This window comes from Sesamum indicum, linkage group LG8 (assembly GCF_026168435.1).
Source record: "Sesamum indicum cultivar Baizhima isolate 11 linkage group LG8, ASM2616843v1, whole genome shotgun sequence".
Lineage (NCBI taxonomy): Eukaryota > Viridiplantae > Streptophyta > Magnoliopsida > Lamiales > Pedaliaceae > Sesamum > Sesamum indicum.
In genome coordinates, this window is record NC_142664.1 from 17910970 (window position 1) to 17929232 (window position 18263).

Below are 18263 nucleotides of genomic sequence, written 5' to 3' on the forward strand. Positions count from 1 at the left end.
GGGGAAAAAAGAACAAGTGAACTTCGACAGGCAGGCACATTTGGTTCTGTTGATTCCTCTCTTCAAGATACATTGAGTAGAATGAATCTTGAAAAGTTGCCATTGTTTAAATTCGAGATACTTGCACATGCGACGGACAAATTCTCTGATGCTAACAAGCTGGGAAGGGTTGGTTTTACTCCTGTTTACAGGGTAGTTTTTCATGCCTGTATTGATCAACTATCACGGTCTCTGACACGAGCTGATGAAATTACTGCTACTCCAGGGGAAATTGGGAAACGGAAGAGCAATAGCAGTTAGAAGGCTCTCAAAAGCATCAGGACAAGGGATGGAGGTATTTATGAGTGAAGTGGTGTTGATATCCAAACTCCAACATAGAAATCTTGTTAGGTTACTGAGAGATCATAGACTGGGGAAGCGGTTCAACATCATTGAAGGTATTTGCCGAGGCCTCCTTTATCGTCACCAGGATTCAAGATTAAAGATAATCCATAGAGATCTCAAGCCAAGTAACATATTGCTGGATAATGATTCGAACCCAAAGATTTTTTACTTCAGCATGGCCAGAGTATTTGGTGGCAAGAAAGATCACATCAGCACCATAAGAGTGGTAGGAACACGGGCTTCTACAATCACGAAAGCTCTTTGAACCTTTTGGGACATGTAAGTCATACTTAGGATCTCCAGGGATGAGTTCAGGCTCCGACTTCTGTCCATTATCTTACATCCTAAATTAATTGTTCTGATGCATATCATCATTAGAGGTCTCCTAAATCTCTTATACATGACCTGAAACTTTCAGGTAAGGAAACTGTGGAATGAAGAGCACGTCATTGCTTTTATGGATCCGAGGATATCACTACCAGGTAGAGGTGGTGAGATGCATACACGTTGGTTTATTGTGTGTGCAAGAACTTCCTGAAGATAGGCCACCAATTTCACATGTGCTCTCAATGCTAAGAAGTGAAATTGTAGAGCTACCTGCACCTAAAGAATTGGGATTTGCTATAAAGTCTCGCACTTCTTATACAGGCACAAGATCTTCAAAGCAAAGGCAAAAGAGCAGTTGCTCCTTGAACAATGTTACTCCTAGCATGGTTGATGGCCACTGATGGCACAGTAGGATACATATTAAACAGACTGTAATTTAAAGGACATAAATATCATAAACCATTTGGTTACCCCACAAGATGATTGATGAATAACTAATTTGTTATTTCAATATTTTGCTGATACACTGGAGATTTTTGCTGGCGTTTTTCCTTTTTCCGCACTTTTGTTCTATCGTTCTCATACATGTAATTTAGTGAATTATATGTAATTATGTTATAAACAATTAAGTAATGCTCGTTATATAATTATTCAAACTAGAAGTTTTCCAGGCTGGAGATAATTACAAAGCAACTTCAGGTGAGGGAAAAAAGATAATCACAAGTGAGGGGACTGAACACATGAGCTGCATTTGTCTCTATCAACTCCAACTGCCCTTTCAATAGATGCATGTAAACGATCCAATCCCCATTTCCCTTAGGACTAGGCATAGGCATGACGTATCCTGATTTTCCTCCCCATGGGAAATGGTAAGAACCAAACACTGGAATCCCCCATCCGAAATCCATCTTTCTGACCGGAAAACACTGCCCCGATGACACCACAACGGCTGGCTCCTCCTTTGTCACCTTGGCAGCATATATCTTCGACAGGCCTACCTCAGGGCGGTGCTCCTCCACCCAATCAATCAACCCAAGAAAATGCTCTTTAGTCATCGCACTCTGCAAGAACTCGTGGACTTCATTTGCTACCCAATTCAATGGTTTTTCCTTCAATTCCTCAATTTTCTTCTCCCCGAATGGGATAGACAAAACGTTCCCAAAATATGAAGCCATCAGTTTTGCTTCACTTTCATCTCCATCAATCAATCTACTCCTTCCGTCAACCACAATCCCCAGCCTGCAGCAATTATCGCCAGCAGAATCATTCCCGGAAACAATCATTTTCCAGAGGAATCCGCAGAATGACTCCAGCTTAGTCCTCTTGTTCCCTTTGCTAGTATTGTTCTTATCTAAATTGGCCAGTGCTTGGAGCTCGTTGACAACGTCAGCCTTGATGTAATATATGCGACTAATTACGGCTGCTGGTTGGGCGTCTTCGGGCTCATCCTCCGGAGGAGGAATAGCAGACATGGGAACGTACATGTTCTCAACCGAAAGCTCATAGCGACCGGGCCGTCGGGGGAGGAGGAGTGAGCGGCGGAAGGACGGAGGCTGAGATACTGGCTTGAACTGCGCCATCTCCGCCCAGGAAACGAGAAACATATTGGCGGAGTAGGCGTCGGCCACCAGATGAGCGAATGTGCATGCCACCACCAATCCCCCACATTTAAGTTGGGTGGCCTGTCCTCAAAATGGAAACAGTAATAGTATTAATATTAGTGTGTGTCTATTTTATCGAGAAAAACTTATCCTTTCCAAGCCTAATTTAATAAATTTCAACAATATTCACTTTTATCATAATACATTCGTATAATTGAGAGGGTGCTGTGGGTTAAGCTTTTTTTTTTAATATCTTATAACCTCGTACATTTTTAATTACAAAATATTTTAAAAATTTATAAAATATTAAATTTTATTTTAAAAATAAATTTCGAAACTATTTGGATAAATAAGATATTTAAACTTATAAGATGTTAGGGTATTTGGTATAATAAGATTTTTATATTAGCAAAATAATAAAAAAAGGAAGTGATGCCGTTAGAACAAATAAGTTGTTATTCTTTAACATATTTTGTATTTAAATACTTTCATAAATAATACACATTGGTTTAACTCTAAAAAAATATTTAATAAATAATTCTTTTCAATAATAAAAAAATAAATTATTATCTAAATTTTTGAATAAAAATAAAATATATATGCATTTATGCTAGCCGAATATTAACATAGATATATAATTAATATTTTCTTTATTAATGCAATGACTAATTTCAATCGTATAGATTATAATATATTAAATTTATATTTTTTGATAATATAAAATTAATAATAATTTTATTTTTATTTAATTTTAATAATGAAGCATTTTTCATTTTCGAAATGCAAAAAAAAAAAATAGCAATAAAATATTTAAATATACTAGACAGTGTGTGTGTGTGTGAGAGAGAGAGAGAGAGTGGGGGGGGGGGGGGAGTGTGTATGATTGAAATTATTTTGTCTTAGTGATGATTACACTCTTTTTCCTAAGGTTTGATTCTTTGGTTTAAAAATTATATTTAATATTTCTAAAGTTTGCTTTTTTCTAATAAATAAGTTTCTCCGTTAATAAAAAATTTATCAAATTATCAAATGATATCAACAAAAAAGACTAAATGAAAATTGATATTTACTCTCAATTCAATTACTTCAAGATAAATAGTTTTTTTTAAACTAAACTACCCTTATTACGGTAAAGATATACATATTCTCATGCGTTAATGCGTGAAAACGTATGAAGGTAATTGGAGATAAAAGTATTTATATGACCTGCAATAAATTTGTAATAAGTCAATTAGAGGTAAATATATATAGAGTTTATTTATTTCCAACTTTTTTGTTAATATCAGTAAATTGGTGAAATCTAACTAACATAAGGACTTAGTTATCAGACAGAAGTAAATTCCAGGGTGTTAGATGTAATTTTTCAAATTACAAGAAGTCTACATATAATTACACCGAACCTTAGGAGAGCGGAGTGTAATTATCCCTTTATCTTATGACATATTAATCTTATAGAACTTATAAGATATAATAAAAAAAAGTTTGAAAAATTAACTTTATAAGATCCAAATAGTATTTCATTTTGAGATCTTATAAACTTTTTTAAAAAAAAAGTTACCAATAAAACTCTAAAACGTTTTATCAAATATTTTGAAAAACTTATAAGCTTAGCCAAACACTCTCTGAGTAAACTTATAAAAATGTTATGATTCTATGAATATTAATACAAGCCAAAAACATAAATTATAAATTATTTTATTTTAGAAAATATAAAAAAATAAATTATTATTATTTTCTTATAAAAATATATATTACACATGTGCATTAAATACCAATAATTTAGTGGAACTAGATCCCGTCAGATCTTGTGGAAGTGCAGAGGCAGGAAAAAGATGGAGACCATATATCCAATAATTTAGTGGGACCAGTTCCCGTGCAGAGGCAGGAAAAAGATGGAGAGCATATATAAAATTAAAGGGTAAATAATAATTTTTTTTAAAAAGGCTGTGTATGCTCGCCTGAACGGCAAGGACGCCGCGCTTTCTTTCCGGAACCAGCTTGCCTTCAACACTTTCATCAGGATTATACAAATTGATATCCTTCAGCTCGACGTCGGCAAAAGCTTCAACGAAATCTACGCCGCAGTTGTTGCAGAGGAGCTCCGGCTCACCGGCCGCGTTCTTAACTAGGCGGCCCGCAAATGCATAGTATGAAACCAGCGTCTGGGCCAAAGCCTTCTTGAGAATGCCAACCATATGCCCATACGACAATCCCATGTTATGCTTGTTATCGTAGCAGAAGAAAACGCCGACGTCGACCGGCGGCAAGAGCAAGTCGAGGTTGGACAGCGGCAGCCAGTGCTCTTGCACCGGCAACGTCGCAGCCACCACCTCCGTTTTGCTAATCTTAACTGGAAAATCTCTCTTCGTGTACATTTTTTTCTTTTCTTTACTGCTTTCTTTACTCCGGTTTGGTTGAGACTTCGTCTGTGTTTGAGCAGACAAGAATTTGGGGTGTAAAGCAAAGCAAATGAGGTGTGGTAATCCATCAGATGAAGTTTTGTCATATATTTATATGGTTGGGGGGTGGGGCGGACGCTGACGGGAATTGATGGCGGATTGTCGTTTCAGCATAATGAAGCACCCTCGACATAAAATCCTGTATAAACGAGTTCAATATGCTATATCTAGTGGCTCTTAATAATTTGAGCTGCGGATAAAATTTAATTTAATTGGCGAAACTAAAAATCCTAATATTACAAGATTATGGTTTTGAATTCCATCAACACGTGAAATATTAGTAATAGTTATCGTTCTACTTTAAAAGTAAGTGCTATTAAATATAGATATTTGATATTAATAATTATAATCAATTTACTCAATAAATGATAATTAATTATTTTTTCTTATAAAAAAATTATATAAATATAATTTAATAAAAATATGTAGATACTATTATGATCATTTTTTAACAGAAAAAATAAATTAAAGGATAAATATAGATATTAAAAAAATTTGTATGACAGACGAGTTTTCTTTTACAAATAATAGATTGATAGATATCGATAAACAATTAATTATTACAAGTAATAAATTGATAGATATCAATAGAAAATTAATTATTCAAAAAAGTTTTACAAAAAAATTGTAAAAGCTTTAGTATATGACTTAGAATTACTGGGGTGAGCTAATGATTGTGTCTACCATTAATGTAATCCCCAATTTACTTTTGCCACTAATATTCTCCTATGCAGAGATCAACTAAATTAATTAGTTATAGTTAAATTTCATAAAATTTTTAATTATGTGAAAGTCTATTGAATTAAGAAAATGATTTTACTTAGATATTCATAATATAAACAAATTTTGTTTCCGAATTAGGGTGCATCAACATTAACAAGAAAAATTTGAAAATTCATAAAAAATTGACAATACATACAAAAAGATCTATCAATAGAAATAACCGAAAAGGTATTATTTTTATAAACTAAATGATAATAATTATACAATTTCTTATCTCTCATCATCTGTATGGATTGATGGGCTATTATTTGCAAATATTTTTGGAAAATTATACACATATATAAGATATGGCACACGTACTCTTACTATTATTAAGTGTGAAGGGCTTCTATAGTAAACATAAAAGAGTGAGATGTGAAGGTTTCCAAGTTGGGTGAACCTCTCCCTCCCAAGTAAAATATTTGCATCGGTTAAACTGCCGTGGAAATGTGAACAACTAATATAGCTCAATGCTAACACTTTGTTCCAATAAAAAATAAATTACGGGTTTGAAAGTAAGAGGAGTTGAGGAATTAATTTTGATATTTTTTTTAAAAAAAATAATAATTATATCTCGACGTTGAATTTTATTTTAGATTTCATGACACTGTAAAGCAATGGACGAATTTGAATACTTTCTACGTATCGTGATTTTAGAAATTATGGTCGAGAGGATTTGTTTTGTAAATAATTTTCAGAAATATACGTACATACAACATATATAAAAAGTGATATAATTTTAAAATAATATAAAATATATACAATGCAAAGAGACTGGTAATTGCTCTGGTGGAGTTGTTGTTGGAAAAGTTAAATGGTTGGTTTAGTAAAGAATTTTTTCTCAATTTGAGCTCGTTTCGATTAGTGCAAAAATAATAAAATATTTAATTATTCGAACTTGATTAAATATGGTTCAATAAAATTCGTTTGAGCAATAATTAAACTAAATCTAAACTTAATTCCTAAAATTCAATATCAATGCATATTGAACGGTAATGTGTTAAGCCGCACGTCAGTCTAACTATGTAATCTAAACGTAATGCAAATCATTTACAACACTAAGTCAGTCTAACTATGTTAAGCCGCACGTCACACTTTACTTTTCAAAAGCTTGCGCTCTCTAAACAGAAAAACCCCCTTTATTTAACATTTGAATTAATGGAATATATTTTTCAAAATTAAAAAGACAATCAATGTATCAACTCAATAATCAAACGCTAAAATTCACTCAATTTTAAAATATTTTTATTTCTTCACATTCTCCAAGAAAGTATTTTATTTGAGGAACAAATTGACCAAAAATAAATATAAAATAAAACTCTATCATTATCTATACTAATATATATAAAAAAAAAAGTTTTTTTTTTCACTCATAAACAACAGTTTGTGGTACCGTGACACTACATTTTTTTTGTATGGATAATATCCTGAGTTAGTTTTTTTATTTTTTCTTTTTTATGAAATATGATATGTTGGTTTAAATGTATTTTTGATGAGTTCAAAAAATGCACGGATCCAGTTGATATGGACTCTATATATTAAATTTTTTAAAATATATCAAGAAATAACAACTTATTTGATTATAATAATATCATGTCTATTTTAAGTAAGATTGATAAACTATTATTAATTAAAATAAATAAATTACAATCATTTCTATCGAATACAAATATTTAACAAAGATTATTAGAACAATACAAATATACTCTCATCAATAATATTAACATCTACTGTTACATTAAAAATAATATTTATTCAGTAGGCAAAATATCCCACACATAAGGTGAGGTTCAACCCCATGACCTCTAAAGTCATGGGGCCTTAGTTTCACCAACTAAACTAGGCCTCATTGTCGGGATCGAAAGTTGAGGAGAGAGAAAGAAAAAAATGGAGGTTAATAAAATAATTAAAATAAATTGGCATACCAAATAATTAAAGACACCAGATGGTGCTCTTCAATTATATAAAGATATAGATGCTCAGGAACACACTCATGCATCTACAATCATGTTGCAAAATTCTAACTCAAATTAAATTTGGTTGAATTTAAACCAATTATATGGTAAATGCAATATATTTATTTTATGATTGATTTGATTCGATAAACCCGAATTCGAGTAAAAAAAAAAATCATTTAAACCTGACTTAAGGTAGCCAAACTTTTTCAGCATAATCTAATGTACAATTCTATCTCAACATGCAACTCGATTGTTTGCCAATATATTTCACTGATATTTTTTCAATAAAAAATATAAATAATTCTTTAGCAAACAAAAATATTACTGGGGCCAAAGGATCCGCATCTTCTTATTGTGGGTCAGGCCGCTCGACCCGACTTGCTCCAATAATTCAAGATTTGGACCGTAAATTTCGTCATAACTCATAATTTGAGATGATACTACATAAATGAAATAAATAAATATATTTGATTCTATAATATATCCCAATAATACAAGGGTTGAGGACCTTGTGGTGGAGTCTTTCCTTGCGTGGAACCCTCAACCAAGGTGGCCCAAAAGACCTATATATGACCCATAATAAATATATGGTATTAATGGTAATTAAGTATATTACAAGGCAAGTTTTAAAGTGATTTAAATAATATTTAATTTTATTTCTACATTAGTTTGTCAGCGCATGGTGGTGTTTAGAGGTAGAGCTTGAGACAAGCTGTTGCACCGTCTCGTCATTTATTGGATGAGACCTCTAAGGAGGAAGGGGTTGGGGGGGGGGGGGGGGGGAGGAAGAAGAGGTTTCTTTCCCAAGGGGGCGTCGAGTGAGGAGGGAGAGAGGATGCTGACCAGTTTGTAGGGTATTCGGCTCCTACGTTAGAATAATTATTTTGCTTGTAATAATCTTATTGTGTAAAAGATTTTCGTCTATATGAGTACTCCATTATATGAATTTTTTATTGTGTTAATAGTACTTTAAATTATTCTTTTTAAGTGTAATGTATTAATTCATATATATTATTTTTATGTACAATATTTTTTAAATATGAAAAAGTTATCTATTATATACATAAAGAAACAATATGCTAGGATAATTATTATTAAAAGAAAAAGATATTTCTCTCACAATTGATAATTTGCCATACCATAATACTAAATTTTTTATAATATATTTTAAAATATAAAAAATTATTCATACCAAATTTTGTGGCATACAACTAGCGAAAATGAGAGTGAACCGTTGTGAGTTTAGTAGGGTTAAAGGCCGCCGCAAAATCTTGCATAGTGATTTGATTCGTTTTTTGGGTGTGTTGTTTTATTTTATGGAGATAGAGAGAGAAAAATAAAGATATATAAGTATATTTTGGGATAATGTGTATGTTTGAATTTATTTTTAAGAGATAATTTAAAATAGGATTAAATACATTTTGCACTTCGGAACTATGCATTTTGTCTCATTTACACCTCTAAACTATGAAAGATAACAAAAATAATTTAGCATTGACAAGACAAAAATGCCCTTCTCACTTACCACTATACTTTTTTATTCTACTTCCTAAAATATATTTTATTAAAATATCTCCCCAAAACTATTTTTAGGGATGTAAAATTTTAGTCATATTTTATTTTAAAAATAATATTTGTAATTTTTAACTTTTTATAAATTATGGAACATGACAAAAAAGTATTTATAAGCTCAAAATATGCAAATATATTTACAAAGTAAATAAGTTATGTTGAAAAGTACATTTAAATATGTGTCAATACATAATGCATATAGTATTATGCAAAAAGAATGTTATATAACTTTAAAATTTTATTCAATTACACATGTCCACATTATAAAACATATCATATCATTACTAGAAAAAGTATAAAATATTATATATTAATTAATCATATTATAGATTTTCATATTTTACAGTATATATATATATTCGATGTAATATTTTAAATTTGTATTGATAATTTATTTTTAGAAAAAGTTCAATATATACAACAATAAAGACAAAAATTATGTAAACTTTTACCAATATAAAAAATATAAGAATTATAAATTTGTAAAGTTTATACAGATTCTATACCTATTATAAAAATTACAAATTTTGAGTGGTGTTTATTTTAAATAAAAAAATTTATAATAATTCAGATGACATTTAGAAGAATGATTGTAATAGAAATATTTTTCAGGGGGGTAAATAGTAAGGACATTTTCTAGTGTATATCATGCGGAGTCATTTTGTTACATTTTATAGTTTAGGGGTGTAAATGCACCCTATATATAGTTTAGGGGTACAAAGTGTATTTTATTTTTTAAAATAAGTGGTATGTGTTTGATATTGTTTTTTGAGAGATAAAAGTTACTGTTCTTTGGCAAATTATCTCTTTTTATTTATATTTTTACATATATGTGCTTGTATATATATATATATATATAGGTCTAGGTTTTGTTTTTTGAAAGCAAAAATCACATGTCATTATCAAATCATATTTTTTTATATTATATTTATATATATATTATATAAAAAATTCACACAAATAAAATATAAAAATAAATAGGCAAATACTGAGAATGTTTAGGCCATCCCAAAAAATTGAAACCAAACAAAGTTTCTCTCTCTAAGTTTCTTGATTTGCATCATGTTATTTTTCTGGTTTTCTCCATTTGCACATATTATTCCTTGTCGCTTATACAGATGCGAAATGCTTACCTCTTCGATAATGCAGTTATCCTAAGGAGAATATTCATAAGAAGCAGCCTATGCTTTCTGTCAAACGAGTATGTATTTTAAACATCAATGGTGCAGATTTGTAGATGAAAATGATGCTGATTAAATGTTACTTGTTCTGCAGGATGACAAATGTGGTGCTAGTTTGTGGATCTCGACTGCTGCCATTCCAACTCAACAACCCACTGATACAGGTTTGTTAGATGCTTGTTGCTCTTACTGTTTCCTAATGAGCAGTAATCCAGTAGTGATTCACCATGTTTGCTCATTACACAGTTTGCTTATTGAATGCGCTTGGTATATATGAGCTCATAAGATGTTCTAAATTAACTTAGCGAGACACCCTCTCGAAATTAAGAGTTTGAACTTTTTCTTAATTCCCTTACATGCAAGCATGCATGAGCAGGAGCTATTTAGGCTTTATGTCAGGAACTTGAATTCCAATTCCATGTACGGTTTTCACGGTAAGTCTCTTTTGTGCCCTAACTCGTGTAAATCTCATTGAAAAGATGAAACGATTTTTCTATTTTCCAAATCTGGATTTCATGGCTGCTTGTTGGCTTGCAGAAAGTATTGAATCTGGTAGATTTATTTTAGCAACCATAACATACGAAACCAGCTCAAAGGTTGGAAAATCCAATGATTATGCTGATCGTGCACTTCCATCATGGCAAGGGAACATAGTTGCATCTTCTATACGTTTTCATGTGGTTGAATTGCTTAATATTTTGAATCATGGCATATGTTTTGATCAATATCTTGTACTTGTAGAGAGGCATTCCTACCAAAGGACCAAGACAAGATTGATCGTGTGTGTTCACGACATCAACATTTAGTCACACGCTTGCTGATGTGAATGACTCAAACAATGTAAGATAAATTTGGCAGTGGACATACAAGGTATGACTATTTCTTTTTGGTTGTTATGCTTGATGTAATTATTTTTGGTTAATTTTGTCCGTTTGGTGTCTTCTCATTCTTTTTGTCTTTTGATAGTTAGTAATTGTGAATTTTTTGTGATTGGTGTGTGACTTTTTGGGTTTTATTTAGAATTATTTATATGTTTGTGTTTTTTGTGTTCTCATTGTTTTTGTGATGTAGAGTTGTGATTGTTTGTTTTGTTTTTGTAATTTTTTTTTGGGTTTTGGTGCAGTTTGTGGTAATTGTTTGAACTTGCTTTTTAGATTTGATCTTTTGCTTCAAATTAATTTGTGACTGTGAGATGTTTGTGATTCTCGATTGTTTTTTGTCGGTTATGATTCTTGAATTTCTAGTTTCTTGAAATTTGTTTTAATTTTGTCTTGTAATTAGTTTTGTGATTGTGGGCTTGGGTGCAAGTGGTATGATATTTGAATTAGTTTCTTGGACCTTTGTTTGTGGTTGTGATTATTCATTTTTTTGGTGAATTTGGTATGATTGATGTTCCAATATTTTGTTAGTTTTCTCGGTGTTTTGATTCTTTTGATGTTCTAATGGAATTCGCGTAATTAGTTGTGTGATTGCGGATTTTTTTTTTATTGATTGTTCTGTGGTTTGTGTGATTTTATTCTGGTTGTTTATGTGATTGTACTGTTTGTAGTGTAATTTGATGTGTGATTGTTGTTTGTCTTGTGATTGACTGTTATTCACGATTTTTTTATGAGTGTTGTGTGATTTTTGGATTTGTATTGTTTATGTGATTGTTTGATCGCTTTTGTTTGTGGGCTTGTGAAGTTGCTTGAATTGTTGTGGGTTTTGGTGCAATTTGACTTAATTGTTTGAACTTATTTCTTGGATTACAAATTTTGTCTTCTAAATCGTTTATGTGATTATCGGTTATTTGTATTCTTTTTGTGATTGTGGTTTGTCTTGTGATTCTTTTTGTGATTGTGGCAGTATATGTGACTATGGGTCGTTTTATTCTTTTTGTGATTGTGGTTTGTGTTGTGATTCTTTTTGTGATCGCGAGTTTTTCTTATGATTATTCGTGAATGTGGGGACTTTTCTGATTGATTGTTATGTGATTTATGGGATTTTATTCTCATTGTTTATGAGATTGTGTTGTTTGTGGTCTCATTGTATTTATGGTTGAGGGGTTGTGTGGATTTTTGTTGTTTGTGTGATTTATCGTGGGTTTTGGTGCAATTTGAGTTAATTATTGGTACTTGTTCTTGGATTTGATATTTTGTTTCTAAATAGATTGTAATTGTGGGTGGTTGTTTGTGATGCTTGATTGTTTCTTCTTAGTTATGATTGTTGAATTTTGAGTTTTTTTTTTTTTTTTTGGTAAAATGTAATTTTTATTAATAAAAGTAAAAAAATGGTACAACAATGCCCCTCGTCAGGTGTCTCACTCGACAGACCAAGGGATCCGCCATAGTCTATATAATGCACGTGTGCTAATAGAACTAGGGAGTTCAAGACTAATTATGCGCTGCCGTATATCTTCCATAATCATGTTTGCTACCACGCTAGGAGGGTTCTCAACTTGCTCAAATCTTGTAGTGCTCCTCTCCTTCCAAATATGATAAACACACGAACCTAATAGTGCACGGTATGCATGTTGATGATATGTTTCCCACGCCATTTTCTTGCCCCCCATACAATATCCACTGAAATCGTACCATGCGTCGTATAGTGCTAATTTTGAGTTTCTCATTTTCTTGGAATTTTGCTTGATTTTATACTGTGGGTTTTTGGTGCAACTAGTATGATATCAAAATCATTTTCTTGGATTCTATTCATTTTGGTTGTGGTGCTTGATGTTTTTTTTGATTAATTTTGTGTGGCTAATGTCTTATGATCTTTTCTTGTTATGATTGTTCGTGATTGTGGGTTTTTTGTGATTGTTGTGTGATTTGTGGCTTTTTATTCCCATTGTTTATGTGTTTGTGCTTTTTGTGTTTTTATTATTTTTGTGACTGGAGTGTTGTGTGGGTTTGCATTGTTTCTGTGTGATTTATTGTGGGTTTTGGTGCAAATTGATGACCTAATTGTTCGTTCTTGTTTCTTGGATTTGTTCTTTTGTTTCTAGTTAGTTTGTTATTGTGGAATGCCTTTTGTGATTCTTGATTGTTTCTTGTGGATTATGATTCTTGAATTGTTTGTTTCTTGGAATTTTGTTTTATTTTTTATTGTAATTAGTTTTGTGATTGTGGGTTTGTGGTGCAACTCGTATTATATTTAAATTAGTTTCTTAGACTTTCTTTTGTGGTGTGATTATTGATTTTTTTTTTATGTTAATTTGGTCAATTGATGTTTTGAATATTTGGTTAGTTTTCTCGATGTTTGATTATTTCGATGTATTAATGACATTTTAGCAGGATGACAAATGTGGTGCTAGTTCATGGATCTCTACTGCTGCATCATTGATTTGTATCATTTTTATTTTTCTGGTTTTCTCCATTTGCACATATTATTACTTGTCGATTATACAGATGCGAAATGCTTACCTCTTCGATAATGCAGTTATCCTAAGGAGAGTATTCATAAGAAGCAGCCTATGCTTTCTGTGAAACTAGTATGTATTTTAAACAGCAATGGTGCAGATTTGTAGATGAAAATGATGCTGATTAAATGTTACTTGTTCTGCAGGATGACAAATGTGGTGCTAGTTTGTGGATCTCGACTGCTGCCATTCCAACTCAACAACCCACTGATACAGGTTTGTTAGATGCTTGTTGCTCTTACTGTTTCCTAATGAGCAGTAATCCAGTAGTGATTCACCATGTTTGCTCATTACACAGTTTGCTTATTGAATGCGCTTGGTATATATGAGCTCATAAGATGTTCTAAATTAACTTAGCGAGACACCCTCTCGAAATTAAGAGTTTGAACTTTTTCTTAATTCCCTTACATGCAAGCATGCATGAGCAGGAGCTATTTAGGCTTTATGTCAGGAACTTGAATTCCAATTCCATGTACGGTTTTCACGGTAAGTCTCTTTTGTGCCCTAACTCGTGTAAATCTCATTGAAAAGATGAAACGGTTTTTCTATCTTCCAAATCTGGATTTCATGGCTGCTTTTTGGCTTGCAGAAAGTATTGAATCTGGTAGATATATTTTAGCAACCATAACATCCAAAACCAGCTCAAAGATTGGAAAATCCAATGATTATGTTGATCGTGCACTTTCATCATGGCAAGGGAACATAGTTGCATCTTCTGTACATTTTCATGTGGTTGAATTGCTTAATATTTTGAATCATGGCATATATTTTGATCAATATCTTGTACTTGTAGAGAGGCATTCCTACCAAAGGACCAAGACAAGATTGATCGTGTGTGTTCCCGTCATCAACATTTAGTCACACGCTTGCTGATGTGAATGACTCAAATAATGTAAGATAAATTTGGCAGTTGACATACAAGGTATGACTATTTCTTTTTGGTTGTTATGCTTGATGTAATTGTTTTTTGTTAATTTTGTCCGTTTGGTGTCTTCTCATTCTTTTTGTCTTTTGATTGTTAGTGATTGTGGGTTTTTTGTGATTGGTGTGTAACTTTTTGGGTTTTATTTAGAATTATTTATATGTTTGTGTTTTTTGTGTTCTCATTGTTTTTGTGATTTGTTTTTGTAATTTTTTTTGGGTTTTGGTTCAGTTTGTGGTAATGTTTGAACTTGTTTCTTAGATTTGATCTTTAGCTTCAAATTAATTTGTGACCGTGAGATGTTTGTGATTCTCGATTGTTTTTTGTCGGTTATGATTCTTGAATTTCTAGTTTCTTGGAATTTGTTTAATTTTGTCTTGTAATTAGTTTTGTGATTGTGGGCTTGGGTGCAAGTGTCATGATATTTGAATTAGTTTCTTGGACCTTAGTTTGTGGTTGTGATTATTCATTTTTTTGGTGAATTTGGTATGATTGATGTTCCAATATTTTGTTAGTTTACTCGGTGTTTTGATTCTTTTAATGTTCTAATGGAATTCGCGTAATTATTTGTGTGATTGTGGGTTTTTTTTTTTTTTGATTGATTGTTCTATGATTTGTGTGATTTTATTCTGGTTGTTTATGTGATTGTACTGTTTGTAGTGTAATTTGACTTGTGATTGTTGTTTGTCTTGTGATTGACTGTTATTCACGATTTTTTTATGAGTGTTGTGTGATTTTTGGATTGTTTATGTGATTGTTTGATCGTTTTTGTTTGAGGGCTTGTGAAGTTGCTTGAATTTTGTTGTGGGTTTTGGTGCAATTTGACTTAATTGTTTGAATTTATTTCTTGGATTACACATTTTGCCTTCTAAATCGTTTATGTGATTATCGGTTATTTGTATTCTTTTTGTGATTGTGGTTTGTCTTGTGATTCTTTTTGTGATTGTGGCAGTATATGTGACTATGGGTCGTTTTATTCTTTTTGTGATTGTGGTTTGTGTTGTGATTCTTTTTGTGATCGCGAGTTTTCCTTATGAATTTTCGTGAATGTGGGAACTTTTCTGATTGATTGTTATGTGATTTATGGGATTTTATTCTCATTGTTTATGAGATTGTGTTGTTTGTGGTCTCATTGTATTTTTATGACTGAGGGGTTGTGTGGGTTTTTGTTGTTTGTGTGATTTATCGTGGGTTTTGGTGCAATTTGAGTTAATTATTGGTACTTGTTCTTGAATTTGATATTTTGTTTCTAAATAGATTGTAATTGTGGGTGGTTGTTTGTGACGTTTGATTGTTTCTTGTTAGTTATGATTCTTGAATTTTGAGTTTCTCAATTTCTTGGAATTTTGCTTGATTTTATACTGTGGGTTTTTGATGCAACTATTATGATATCAAAATCAGTATCTTGGATTCTATTCATTTTGGTTGTGGTGCTTGATGTTTTTTTTTTAATAATTTTGTGTGACTAATGTCTTATGATCTTTTTTGTTAGGATTGTTCGTGATTGTGGGTTTTTTGTGATTGTTCTGTGATTTGTGGCTTTTTATTCGCATTGTTTATGTGTTTGTGATTTTTGTGTTTTGATTGTTTTTGTCAGTGGTGTTGTGTGGGTTTGCATTGTTTCCGTGATTTATTGTGGGTTTTGGTGCAATTTGACTTAATTGTTCTTTCTTTGTGATTGTGATTGTTCATTTTTTTTTATTAATTTGGTGTGGTTGATGCTCCAATACTTGGTTAGTTTTCTTGGTGTTTGATTGTTTTGATGTTCTAATGGAATTTAAGTAATTAGTTGTGTGATTATTGGTTTGTGTGGGTTTCTTTTGATTCTGTGATTTATTGTAGGTTGGTGCAATTGACCTAATTATTGAAACTTGTTTATTGGATTTGATTTTTTGTTTCTTATTAGGTTGTAATTGTGGTGGTTGTTTGTGATTCTTGTTTGTTTCTTGTCGGTTATAATTATTGAATTTTCAATTTCTTGAAATTTTGTTTGATTTTGTCGTGTAATTAGTTTTGTGATTGTGGATTTTTGGTGCAACTAGCATAATGCTAAATTTAGTTTCTTGAACTTTTTCTTTTTGGTTGGGATGCTTGACGTATTTTTGTTTTGGGCTAATTTTGTCCGACTGATGTCTTATGATTGTTCGTGATTGTTTTTTTTTTTTTTTTCTAATTGATTCTGTGATTTCTCCGATTGGTGTCTTTTGATTGTTTGTGATTAACCCAAAAAAATCAAGAATCACAACCTAAAAGAAAAATTTCACACTGATTGCACCACAAACCTACAAATCACAAACAGAATTCCTAGAAACTGAAAATTCAAAAATCACAATCAACAAGGAAGAATCAAGAATCAAACACCAAAAAGACTAGCATAACATTATAACATCAATTAGACCACAAATTAATTAAAAAGTACCAAGAATCACAACAAAAAAAAATTGCACCACAAACACAATCACAAAACTAATTACGGAAATTCCATTAGAACATTAAAAAAATCAAACACTTAGAAACTAACTAAACTTTAGAACACTAATTGGACAAAATTAACCAAAAAAACAATAAAAATAAGCATCACAATCAAAAAGAAAAAGTCCGAGAAACTAGTCCGAATCTCATACCAGTTGCACCAAAAATTCACAAATCACAAAATAATTACAAGACAATCAAAACAAAATTTCAAGAAACTGAAAATTCAAGAATCATAACCGACAACAAACAATCAAGAATCACAAATAACAACACGCAACTACAAACTAGAACACGAGTCCACAATAAATCACAGAAACAAAAAAAAAACCATACAAATCCCCAATCACAAACAATTAGAACACAAACAGCACAATCACATAAACAATCGAAATAAAAACCCACAATTCACAAAACAACAAATCAGGAAAAAAAAAAAACACAATCACGAACCACAAACTCACAATCACAAAAAGAACCAGAAGACGTTCCAGAATCACACACAACCGATAATCACATATACTAATTAGAAGACAAAATATCAATTTCGAGAAATAAGATCGAACAATTAAATCAAATTGCACCAAAACCCACAATAAATCAAGAAACAAAACAATCCCACACGCAAAAACAATCAAACAATCAGAATACAGACTATCACATAAACAATTAGAATAAAAACCCATAAATTACATAACAATCATAAAAAAAACCCACAATCACACGTCAAATTACACTACAAACCCACCATATCATGCCACTAGTTAAGTCAAACAACTATCATAGTCTTCAACCTAGAGTAAGGTATTGCCACCATTAATTAGAAATCAAAAAGCATGATGTCCAAAACAATCCCTGAAATTATCTAGAAGTGCTAAAATTACATGGCCATAGACAATCTGATAGTGATGAACACAGGACTCCAACATCAGGGACTGAAGTGGATTTAACAATAGAATCAAGAAACGGAAAATTCAAGAATCATAACCAACAAGAAACGATCAAGAATCACAAACAACCACCAAATACAATTTAATTAGAAATAAAAGATCAAATCCAAAAAACAAGTTCCAATAATTAAGTCAAATTGCACCGATGTTTGGCTTTGATTTGGATGGGTGAAATGAGAGTTTGTTTTGGAGAAAACAATTCCTTACATGTTTATTATTTTTGTGGTATTTATTCTTCTCCTCCTTTCCCTTGGTGTTGATAGGTGTTGTCTCTTTAG

General features: G+C 31.6%; 2 protein-coding genes across 2 annotated transcripts; one reads left to right on the forward strand and one right to left on the reverse strand.

The window, feature by feature from the left end:
* Positions 1–81: 81 nt before the first annotated feature.
* On the forward strand, positions 82–1112 carry LOC148787265 (G-type lectin S-receptor-like serine/threonine-protein kinase SD1-13). Its single transcript, XM_088883558.1, has 4 exons — positions 82–192; positions 266–610; positions 803–866; positions 976–1112. The coding sequence occupies exons 1-4, from the start codon at positions 82–84 to the stop codon at positions 1110–1112; spliced, it is 657 nt and encodes a 218-aa protein (XP_088739684.1).
* Positions 1113–1336: 224 nt separating this feature from the next.
* LOC105168589 (coniferyl alcohol acyltransferase) lies at positions 1337–4830 on the reverse strand. The gene is made up of 2 exons (XM_020696447.2): positions 4271–4830; positions 1337–2393 (listed from the first exon to the last, which is right to left on the reverse strand). Exons 1-2 carry the CDS (start codon positions 4685–4687, stop codon positions 1407–1409), a joined length of 1404 nt encoding a protein of 467 aa, XP_020552106.2. The 5' UTR covers positions 4688–4830; the 3' UTR covers positions 1337–1406.
* Positions 4831–18263: the final 13433 nt, after the last annotated feature.

Excerpts from the sequence above, each read along its gene's own strand:
- LOC148787265 (XM_088883558.1), top strand. The coding sequence starts at position 82 with ATGAATCTTGAAAAGTTGCCATTGTTTAAATTCGAGATACTTGCACAT. Across the intron at positions 193-265 it reads GTTTTACTCCTGTTTACAGG|GGGAAATTGGGAAACGGAAG; the intron begins GTAGTTTTTCAT and ends CTGCTACTCCAG. Across the intron at positions 611-802 it reads ACATCAGCACCATAAGAGTG|GTAAGGAAACTGTGGAATGA; the intron begins GTAGGAACACGG and ends TGAAACTTTCAG.
- LOC105168589 (XM_020696447.2), bottom strand. The coding sequence starts at position 4,687 with ATGTACACGAAGAGAGATTTTCCAGTTAAGATTAGCAAAACGGAGGTG. Across the intron at positions 2,394-4,270 it reads GCGGCGTCCTTGCCGTTCAG|GCCACCCAACTTAAATGTGG; the intron begins GCGAGCATACAC and ends TTTTGAGGACAG.